The 12175-nt window shown below is 34.0% G+C and overlaps 1 protein-coding gene across 1 annotated transcript; it reads left to right on the top strand.

Moving 5' to 3' along the window:
* Window positions 1-3714: 3714 nt before the first annotated feature.
* Window positions 3715-6982, top strand: LOC114376154 (pentatricopeptide repeat-containing protein At2g30100, chloroplastic-like). Its single transcript, XM_028334119.1, has 2 exons — window positions 3715-4909; window positions 5777-6982. Exons 1-2 carry the CDS (start codon window positions 4151-4153, stop codon window positions 6548-6550), a joined length of 1533 nt encoding a protein of 510 aa, XP_028189920.1. The 5' UTR covers window positions 3715-4150; the 3' UTR covers window positions 6551-6982.
* The last annotated feature ends 5193 nt before the right edge of the window (window positions 6983-12175 follow it).

Genomic DNA, 12175 nt, shown 5'->3' with positions numbered 1-12175 from the left:
TTCTTTGCATACAAGAACAACACATCAGTTAATACTTTTGTTGACTCTCCATTGCAGTTACTTTTTGTTCATTTATGTCTCAAGGAAATTTCAATGGGGGTTTACCGGAAAGCGCACCGGATCGTCAAGTATTTAAAATTAAAACGGATGAATCCGAGTATCGAACACAGGGAACTAATGTTAGCCTGCATTAAGTTCAGAATCGAAGCATTGTTTGAGAGAACATGTATGAGTGATAATTTCAAATAGAATTTAAACTAAACTTTTATGCTAAAAACTATAAATGGCAAGGTAAATAAAATGACAGTAGTAGGTAGAAATGTTGGGTCTTTCTAACAAACAAGTTGATGCATAGAAATATATTTCTCTAATCAATCATGTTCTTGTATTCTATGTTGTAGCCTAAATTACTAAACCCTCGATCCCTCGTCAGACCGAATTAGTCCAACCTTCATCCTCAGATCCCTCTTGTTGGACTAGTCCCGATTTAGACAACCCTCTTAGGTTTAGACTAACTTAAACTGAGTTTCATCCGCAGATCCCTCATTTAAGACTCGACTCAGCTCAAGTAGCTTACGAAATTTTAGCCTAATTTAGCCTAAGCTTCATCTGCAGATCCCTCATTTAAGACTAGGCCTAAACTAAACAGCATTATTGTAACAACATAATTAAAACCAAAACTTAATCCACAGATCCCTCATTTAAGACTAAGTTTCGATCCTGCTTCAATCAAGTTCTAAGGCAACAATACATTTTCCAATGCTAAAGTCACCTAACTATGCACACAAATGGGTGATCAGACCAAAAGCATACACACATCAAGCATTGAATGAAGCATTGAACACAGAAAACACAATCAATTAGATATTATGTATTTACATCAGTTGTTCATTAGAAATCCCCAACTAGGGTGTTTAGCCAACCATTAAAAAGAAACCCTAACAATAAATGAGATTAAAAGCAGAGAATGATAGTTTCTTACACAAGAAGGGGGATTCCTCCTCTTCCTCTTCTCAGCATCTCACACTCACTCTCTACTTAATAATCTCTCTCAAATGACAAAACCTAGGCTTCAATGCACAAGTTGTTCCTCTTTGTTGCTTCTAGGGCTCTTTTCCCAAGATAGGCACTGTGGAATGTTGTGCACAAGTGCCTCCGAAAATTTTGTGCCCAGTCTCAAAAGGTGTGTACCCTAATTCTGCACAAAATAGACTTTAAAAAGGCTCAGAATTCGCAACCTTGCGCTTAACACCACCCTCGTGCTTAGTGCGAGTAAGTGAAATTGGGCTTAGCACCAGTCTTGAACTGAGCCTGGCTGAAGGCACCTACGGCGCTTTGCGCACTGATCTCGCGCTTAGCGCGCAGGTTTGATGCTGATGCTCGACCAGATATCTTTTGCACTAAGCGCGCTTACGATGGATATGCACTTAGCCCAACTGCTACTTTTTGCATTTCAAAACTTAGACTCTTTTTCACCTGAAAATACACAGATTTCATCATTAAATCCAATGGAAATGTTCTAGAGACAGCTTTAAACATAAAACAAGATTTATTTACAAAATTTACTCCAAAATAACCATAAATTGGGGAACTATACAAGCTTTGGAAAATGATTTCTATATAAAAGTTAGTCGTATAAAGCGACTAACAGATTGTCGTTAAACATAGATCAATACCAATTAGGTTATGCTAATTCTTACTCGATAATGTTGGTTATTTATATTAATTTGCCAAGACATTGGGATTTAATCTAAATAATTTAGGCTTTTTCACCTAAGACATTGGGGTTAGAATATATTTGTGTATTGAGGATAAATTGTATGAATAATTAAATTAATTGTGGTTACTACATTGAAATAAGGGAAACCAAGTTCAACCCTAGCTGTTGAAACCTCTCAATTCTCACAATAACACTATAATCAATTCTGCTACTTCATTTCACATTGCTTTTATTTATGCAATTGTTCTTTAGTTATTTATTTTACTGTTTGTTGGTCTTTAAATTGTTCCAAAAACCCTTTGAGAAAATACTTTTACAAAACCTTAGTTGTTTAATTAGAATTACCTAGATAAACATTGGTCCTTTGGGATATGACTTAGAAGAAAGTGTTGTTACTACTTCAAAACTTTTGGTTTCACTTGACCACACAAAAATTTCCTAACAACTCCCTAAGTTGAATCCTACACCCCTACTATTAAGTGAAAATATGATAATATCCTTAATAAAATTTCCACCTCCCATCTCTCAACCCTAACACCTCTTTTCTCCCTTCTATCAACTTGTGACGACATCTCCCTCGATGACACACCCACCATGATGACACTCCTCCCTCAACAACACCCATCCCTCCAGTGATGACTTCGGAATAGCCTTTTCAAAAATGCATTTTGTATCTTACAAAATGATCATTCTGAAAGCAATATTTTGCTTATAGAAAAAGTGTTACAGAAGGGTCATTCTGTAAGGGCATTTATACTATTTATACCCTTTCAGGATGCCTGTTCCGCAAACAGATCTAGAACTCAAAATAGGAATGCCTGTTTTGGGAAAAAGAGTTGAGTTGGAGAAAAAAAGAAGAATGGAAAAAGAGAGGGTTTGGACTTGCGCTGATTGCGGGAGAAAGAAGACGAAGATGGGAAGTAGAGGACGATGATAGAATAGGTAGGTTGGGGTTTTTAAAAAAAAAGGGAGGTGCATGATCAAATAAGGGAGGTGTAGAATTCAATTGCCAAATTTTAGTATTTGAATGAAAAGTTAAAAAATGATGGCCGCATAATAATAAGTTATTTATATATATATATATATATATATATATATATATATAGAGAGAGAGAGAGAGAGAGAGAGAGAGAGAGAGAGAGAGAGAGAGAGAGAGAGAGAATAAGAAGCTATTTTTAAACTCCTTTCTTTGTAGCATTTTATTTGACTATGATCAGTTTGTCCAACGATACGATTTTATGTTAATTTCAAAAAGTACTTATTATCTTAATTCCAAATATGAGTATCAATTGGAAGTAATCCTCTTCAAAATATTGAGAGATATTCGAATCTTAATATTAAATATAACAAAAAACTAAATTCATTGGCATCGTGAAAAATTAGTTATTCTCACTAAATTGAACTCTCCTTAGTTAAATACTCCTTTTCTTTATGTAGAGGAAAAGAAAGACAAAGCAGAAAGAGGAGACTAAATCCTAGTGTGAGCCACACCCATTTAAATACTCCTTTAACTGTTGCAAAATACAACTAGAACAATTAAAAGGATCCGAATGCAATCATGATAATAATTAAACTTAATTAAATAATATTAATGATCTACCTTAAAAAAATAGACATATGGTATCATTTTGTGTGTGTGAAGGATGGCAATGGCCCAACATATTGTATTATATAGTACTATTCTATCAAATCACTTTAATTCTTTTGGTCAATAATTCTACACTATCAACTAGCTTATAATTTATATAATCACACGTTAAATTTACATTATAATATAATAATGCAAACCAAAATAACATATTAGTAAGTAGTAACCAGTAACCACGTTATCCTAATCCTCTTTTATTTTTCTTTATTTTTATGTCCTATGGCTGTTCTATTTTGTTTTGTTTTGTTTAGTTTCTTAGACTGAAGGGTGGTGGTGAGAACTGTGTAGTAGCGGTTGGTACACGTATTATTCTAACCCTTATAAACCTCTAACCTTAGCAAACAAATTGCAACTCATGCTGTCTCTGTCTTTGTTTCAATTCCAAAACAGACACTTGACACCCCCTTTTTTTCTTCCTTTTTTTTTCTATTTTCTTTTTTCAGTTAATCTCTTTCGTTGAAATTTTATGGCAATGATATTGCCCTTTTGTTTTCTCTCTTGCCCCCGAAGTCACTTTCTTTCTTCTTAGTTGGATGGATTAAGTTTGAGAGCCATCTTGTTTGGATGCTGAGAAAATTCGTGAGAAAATCTCAAAATCAGGTTTTTTCTCTTTTCTATTTCTGGGGCTTAAATTTCACTTGAGAATTCACTGAACCCAGAAACAAAAATTCAATCTTTTCCCTCTTCCCATTATTTTTCTGTGTACATGGACACTTATCTGTACCACTGAATTGAATTTCTTGAACTAGAGAGAGAGAGAGAGAGAGAGAGAGAGAGGAAAAATGGCATATGCACACGGTTTTGCTCCAATTTTCAAATTGGGTTTTGTGTTTTCTTCTGTTTCACCATCACAAAAGAGACACCCTTTGGTGTTTCCTGCATCACACTGTGGATATTCCCTCAAATTCTATGATGGGGTGTTATCTGCCAGATCCTGCAAGTTCAAAAACCCTTCCTTTGTAAAACAAGGTTCAATAAGAGGTTTCAGGGCTCTGAAATCGGTTGAACTGGACCAGTATGTGACAAGTGATGATGAGGAGGATGAAATGAGTGATGGTTTCTTTGAGGCAATTGAGGAGCTTGAGAGGATGACAAGGGAGCCCTCTGATGTTCTGGAGGAGATGAATGACCGTTTGTCTGCAAGGGAACTGCAGCTTGTGTTGGTGTATTTCTCTCAGGATGGAAGGGACTCATGGTGTGCTTTGGAGGTGTTTGATTGGCTGAGGAAGGAGAATAGGGTGGACAAGGAGACCATGGAGCTTATGGTTGCCATCATGTGTGGTTGGGTGAAGAAGTTGATTCAGGAGCATCATGGTGTTGTGGGGGATGTGGTTGACTTGCTTGTGGACATGGATTGCGTTGGGTTGAGGCCTGGTTTTAGCATGATTGAGAAGGTGATTTCCTTGTATTGGGAAATGGGGGAGAAGGAAGGGGCTGTCTTGTTTGTGGAAGAGGTTTTGAGGCGTGGAATACCTTACCTTGAGGAGGACGAAGAAGGGCATAAAGGAGGACCAACTGGGTATCTTGCTTGGAAGATGATGGTAAGCAAGCAATTTGATGTTTGATGTCTAGCTTTTTTACTTGGTTGGATAGTTAGCTCTTGTTTGAAACTTTTAATCATTGATGGATGACTTAGTTAAATGAGGCATTGTAGGGGGTTTTTGTCATTTAGTTAGGTTCCCTTAAGTGTTTTGTTAATTGGAGCTTGGAATTTACATTTTTCTGGTTTGCATAACTTGGTTTGTATTGGTGGTCTTGTCTGACATTGCTCTGGTTTTAGTCAATTGATGACATTGTTTCTGGTGGGTTTGATTTATATAATTAGGTTGTTCTTTCAAGCAGGAGGAATGTGTCTGCTTCCACTTGTGTTTTTTATTTAGAATATCTAGTGATGAGTGGAATGGAATTGAATTAGATGGAAAAAAAACCAAACAATTTTCGGTTACTTTTCCCTTGCTTTCCCTTCTCTACTATTCCCCTTTCAAATGTAGAATTGGAGCTCCTAGTTTATTATCAAAAGACTTTTTGGTAACTAGAATAGCTTGTTTTTGGTTGTTGGGTCAATTTCATTCAGTCAAATATACTGCCTTGTTTTTAAAATTCAAATTTCTAAGTCATATTTGTGGCAAGAGAACCGTGTGACTTGTAGCTGAATTTGTTTTTAGTGTCTTAAGCCTATGATGTCCCATATGCACTTAATAGCAGTTTATTTTCCCAAGGGGCAAAAAAGTTCAGGGGATTTCTTTTCTAATTATCAGTTCTATTATTTAGCCTGGTTTGTGAAACAATATGAAGATGACTAAAATGTTTTTTCCCAATGTTTATTGCTCTTCTTGGATACTTGTTGCAGTTTCATTTCAAGACTATCTTCGCAAGTGTTAATGTGACAGTTTTTTTTTCTTTTGCAGGCTGAGGGTGACTATACAAGCGCAGTTAGATTAGTAATTCATTTTACAGAATCTGGTTTGAAGCCAGAGGTCTACAGTTACCTTGTTGCCATGACTGCTGTGGTTAAGGAGCTGAATGAATTAGCGAAAGCTCTGCGCAAGTTGAAAAGCTTTGCAAGGACTGGGTTGGTAGCTGAGTTAGACCTAGAAGATGTTGAGCTTACTGAGAAGTATCAATCTGATCTACTAGGTGATGGAGTGCGCTTGTCCAACTGGGCGATTCAAGATGGCAGCCCATCACTTCATGGAATCATTCACGAGAGGCTCCTTGCTATGTATATTTGTGCCGGTCATGGAATTGAGGCCGAGAAGCAGTTGTGGGAGATGAAGCTTGTGGGTAAGGAGGCTGATGGAGATCTGTATGACATTGTCCTCGCCATTTGCGCATCACAGAAGGAGTCCAATGCCACGGCAAGGCTGCTGACTCGGTTGGAGGTTGCGAGCTCCCCACAGAAGAAGAAAAGTCTGTCGTGGTTGTTAAGAGGCTACATCAAAGGCGGCCATTTTAACGAGGCGGCAGAGACGATCATGAAAATGCTTGATTTGGGATTCTATCCAGAGTACTTGGACAGGGCGGCTGTATTACAAGGTTTGAGGAAAAGAATCCAGCAATATGGGAATCTAGATACTTATGTCAGGCTCTGTAAGTCCCTCTCTGATGCAAACCTTATAGGACCTTGTCTTGTACATTTGTATATAAGAAAATATAAGCTTTGGGTTGTGAAAATGCTCTAAGGCCTATGTATGGATTGATAGAAAGGAATACAATAGTGTGAAATGAAAGGGGGATGATACATAGTTCCATTGTTTGAATTGCTTAAAATAGGATGAAATGGAATGGAACATTAAGGAATATACATTACATTCCACTAAATATCCCTTTTTCTTCCCTTCAATTTGGTGATTATAGGATGGAACCATCTATTCGTTTCACTCTATTATGTTCCATCGCATTCCACAATCCATACCATTAGATAGAAAATGAACTGATACTGTGCCACGTTTACAACCTTTGGTTTTGGAGGCATATTTTTATACCTCGAGCACTGATTTTCTTGGTGCTTGCTTACGTATATAATTTTGTATAGTTTTAATGTACAAAAATGGACCAATACTAGTAGAAGAACAATGTTCTAATGAATATGATGATTAGTATCTTCTCCAGAATGAGTTACTCGTGCATTAGGTGGATGGTGTCATAAGATTTTTGAGAGTGCTAGTAATACACTTTGTAACATAATTTTGTAATTTTCAACGAATTTCAATTTATACTGTAATTGAAAATATGTTAGCAAGAGTGTTTTAGAAAACATGTTGCTAGCATTTCTCTAGTGTCAATGCTTCAACTTGATGTTATGAAATAAGCAGATACACGTGTACTTTGATTTTATGAAATAAGTCTATAGGTGTTATGTATTAGAAATTTAGAATGACCTACCCTTCTATTAGCGAGAGCATGATTTTATCTTGAGAAATGCTTAATAATGATAAGAAATTATTAGTATTATTTTTAATGAAAAATATTGGCCGATGATGAATCTGTGGTGTATTGTCTAAAACAAGTTTGCTTTTACAGGAGGGTGAGGAGACATATATGTATGTGTAATTTATTAAAAATTAAAAATTTAAAAGTGTTTTTTCATTTCAAAGTTTGTTATTGTTACAATTGTCTTCTTTTTTTTTTTTTCTCCGAATAGGCTTTGAGCTTTGTTACTTGGGACACATCACACATGTACGTGCAAGAATTTCGCTATTCTCATTCCTCTTTTTTTATTTCTAAGTTTATCTTCAACTTTTTAATTAGTTTTGACAAAAACATATTTTTGTTGTGTAAAAAACTTCGTACCCCATTGTCCAGAGGCTCTTCGCTATGCGAAGGTATGGGGGAGGGATATTGTACGCAGCTTTACCCTTGCATATGCAAAGAGGCTGTTTCCGGATTCGAACCCATGACCAACAAGTCACCAAGGCACAACTTTACCGCTGCACCAGGGCTCGCCCTCAAAATAGGAATGTCAAAATAGGTTGAACTCAACATGTTTATCCATATAAATGGGTTGGGTTGCGTGATTGAATTCATCAATTCATGTAACTCAATCCAATGCAATTGAGTGACCTGGTGGGTTAACGACTGCTTGGGTTGGGTTAACTTGTCATGTTAATTTGTTTTTATAAATATTTTGTGATTTTAAAATTGAAACATTTAGATGACTATTATACTACTAGCATAATTATTTTTGTATTTGCCTTGTGGTTGATGTATATAATAGTGGTTCATGTTTGTAGTTTTCTAAATTTTTATTTATTTAGTGGGTTAACTAATTAGTTCTTTCTAACTAACTGACCATCAGTTGGGTTGGGTGGAAATTTCTAACTTCATGAAAGAATAAACATAATCCGAACTCATTTTTTAGCGGGTTAAGGGCGAATTGGGTTTGGTTGATTGATTTGGCATTCCTAAACAAAAAATATTTTTGTTGTGTATTTTGACAAAATTTTATTGATTTTATTGTGTATTTTGAAAAGATTTGGTGTGATATGCAATGAAATATACTTTCCTTATGCAATTGGATAAGATTTGTCTAGATGCAAAAATGAAACACATTTCTACCAAGGATATTTTTGGTAATCTGTTTTTGATTTTATATAAAATTGGAAGTGAACTTAGCAAAAAGAGGGTGAGAATACCAAAGCCCTATCTGTAATAGTAGCCTCATAATAGGTTTCGGATTTGTTAGGGACCGGGACACATGTTTGTGCGTGTTGTCTTTTTGTCTTATTCTCTCTTTTGTTTTTACCCCAATTGGTTTTGGGGCTATTAGGTGCCTGCTTGGTCATGAGGGTATTGGTGTTCAAGCAACATAAGCGTGTGTATTCTTAATTTAATTTAATTTTAAGAACGCTGTAATTTTAATTCATTAAAAATTAAATAATAATATTTTAAAATGATTTTCAATTTCAAAGTTTATTACTAGTGAGTTTTCTCTTGTCTTATTCTCTCTCGCACTCACGCACTCACTTTTTCTTTGTTTATTTTTTTATTTTTTCTGAATGGGCTTTGGAGACCAATAGCCAATAGATGTATGCTTGTTCACCGCTCACCAGGTAGTTGGTGTTCAAGCAAGATGAGGGGCTTTTTTTTTTAACCATGGTATATCTACAATGACAATTTTTTGTTAGGAACTTGAGTATAGATAAGGTGAGTATTCACCTTTCAATATGATTTATCTCATACACAAAGATCAATCAAGATTCAAATCTGTTTGGTATATTTTCTCTTATTCCCAGATTAAACTTGTGGTAACCTTGTACATTTTTTTAAGTCTAATAATTCATTTTATAGTAATTTTAATTGAACTCTGGTAACATTTTATAAGAGAAAGCAACGTTTATTCTAACATCCATTCATGAGACTTATGCATTCACGCCTTTTCTTTTTAACTTTTATATGATTGTTTTTATGTTTCTTACCATTTTAATTACTTAAATTAAAAATAAAAGGTAAAACAAATTTCCCCTTTGAATTATCTGTTTTGTAATATATATTTTTTTTTATTTACAAATATGTAAATATCACATTGTCAAATTGATTGTTGTTGTTAAGGGGTTTAACTTAGTTAGTTAAACAGAGTGTGTATATTATTGTAAATCTCCTAATACTTTTTTTATTTCTACGGATAAAAAAAATGATTAGTGTTTCCAAACTAATAAAAAAAGATTGATTTGAGGCTAAAGAAAGTAAGAAACTCTTGTTGGCCTTTTTGACATTGAAGCATTTTTTTTGGAAAGAAAGTCATGGCTTGATCTTCTTCATCAAGGTGGTGCTAGCACAACAATTCATTTTATAAAACAGATGTATATGACACGTGAACTTTTTTTTTTCTCTCATGCTCCTATCATTGCTTGTCTATTCATGCTTTAAAAAATGAGTTGCTCCATCAATTGTGTTTTCTTTTTATGAAGAAAGAAGAAATAAAAGCTAAACTTGTTGCACTTTCTAATAAAAGTCTTCTGAATTAGCAAATTTTAAGTTGCCGCAAAGTCATGTTAAATCAACTGTATCATACTATTTGATTCCATACCCGACTTGCATATAGTTTAACATTGATTTCTACCTTACTGCTCCAGTTTCATTATTTCAATGATACTTCTTTCATTTATTAGTTGTTTATCTTATCTCACATACAATATGCTAAAAAAATAAGAAGTGGGATTTCTTAAAAAGAAAAAAAGCAAGAAGAAATGGACGAAAGTAAATGGGAATTGGGAGACAAAATTAAGTTCCTTATATGTTTTAAGTGTCCTTCAATTAAAATTAAAGTCAGATAGAGTTGATTTTCAAGGTGCAATTTCAACATTCAAGAGTTTGGTCTTTGGATCCTTAATTTGCAACTGTCTTGCTTCTCCCGCAAAGATATGCACCTTTTATAACCAATTATAAAATATCCTATTCTAATCTTTTATAACTATATATATAAAATATACAATCTAACGTGAATATCTTTGCAGTAAAACTTCAATTATGATCGAATAACTATGACACTTTTATATATTAAATATTTTATCTACACCTATTATTTTTTTATCTTATTCTTTGAATCATATTAGGGTGAGTTTGTTTAAATATATTTTTAATTTTTCTTTTAATAAAATAAATACTTTTTTAATATATTAGTTTAAATTATTTCTACTTAAAAAAATTATTTTCTATTTATTTTAAGAAATAAATCTTATTTGCTTATTAAAAATGTATTTTTTTATAAAAAAAATTATTTTAAAATTACTTTTTTAAAGTTTAAACACTTCTCTCTCTTTTTTTTTATTTTTTCCTGCGTCCAAAAATTATTTCCCTATATACATCTAACATCTAACTTTAAAAGTACGGTTGCTACCAAACTTTCCCCCCTAAAGCTGGTACATCTAACTTTTGTCAATAAATGAAAACAGAGAAATATCCCATCGGGCCATTAGTACTCCGAAGCAAGCATGACCACATCAGAGGTCTGATGAAATTAATGAATTAATTGAAAGTTCATGTTCATACCAAGAAACTATCACCTGATTGATATCATGCACCCACTTGTGTATAACACGTGATCATGTACTACATTTTCTTAGCAAGACAAGACATATTACGGTTGGATACTCTCTTACAAAAGAAAGAAAAAAAGTGATAATTTGTTAGTTATTACTCTTTAAATTTGGCAGCTTCTGTTCCTGTCCACTGCACAGAGTTTGTTAGGTGCAGTATGTGACATTTTTTATCTTTACATCTATATAAATAAATAAAATATATATAAAAAAATTGATAAACAAATTCATGTCAATAAAAAATTCACAATTACTTTACTATTATTAATTAAAACTTATTAAAAATATATTAGGCTCAAAATAAGGTCGTCAAAATTTATAAAATGTTTTGTTAAATCAGTGAGATAAAATGAAATAGACTAATATCATGCAATTAATATAAACTTATGTCCCAATATCATATCCTATCAGAACATTGTGTCCCGATGTTCTTCAGCATAAGATTCCTTAAAGCGATTCACCTAGTCATGTGTTCCCCCGAACACGAACACAAAGTTCAAGATCATCACAGAATTCAAATACAAATAACACATAGGGAGTGAGTTATCACATTTCTAACTAATGGAGAAAAACAAGATAATTAGATATACATATCATATAAACAAAATAAAACTTACTTAAACATAACTTACGTAATTCCACCACTTTGTCATTCAAAATTCACTTTCTAATCATCAATCACACATTTCAACCATCAATCACAATACACACAAGAATCACACACTCCGATCAAGGCATAATAACACATCAATTTCATAATAAACAATTAGCAAGCGCATGAGACAGTTATGTTAAGACTCAAGCCTATATGCAATGTGGAACCATGTCAGTGAAAAACCACTCTGGGACGCTTAGGAGTACATAACAAGACACACCACACAATGTATATGTTAGGTCACTCTCACTAAGTAAAATCATAGGGAAACCAGTCAGGGTCACAGTGTTTTGTGAGAATGCTCCAACCATATGGAATCAACATAAGCTTAAAGGAGCGCTCAAACCGGGTGACCCCCAAGGCCTACACTCCGAAGAGTCCGTCAGGGCCTCTCCCACCTTATTCAGATCCAACCCCTAAAATTATTTTAGCACACAAACTCTATCTATGAACTGTACAAAACACACGACTCCTCAATTATTCTCAAAATAGTTTTAACTCGTCGCCCTTTAAGGGTCTTAGCATTAATTCGTCGCCCTTAAAGGGAATTAACATTAACTCATTGCCCAAAAAAGGACTTAGCATTAACTCGTCACCCTAAAAGAGACTTATAG

The sequence above is a fragment of the Glycine soja genome, chromosome 11 (genome assembly GCF_004193775.1).
Source record: "Glycine soja cultivar W05 chromosome 11, ASM419377v2, whole genome shotgun sequence".
Classification (NCBI taxonomy): Eukaryota; Viridiplantae; Streptophyta; class Magnoliopsida; order Fabales; family Fabaceae; genus Glycine; species Glycine soja.
This window is presented reverse-complemented; position numbering and strand designations above follow the sequence as displayed.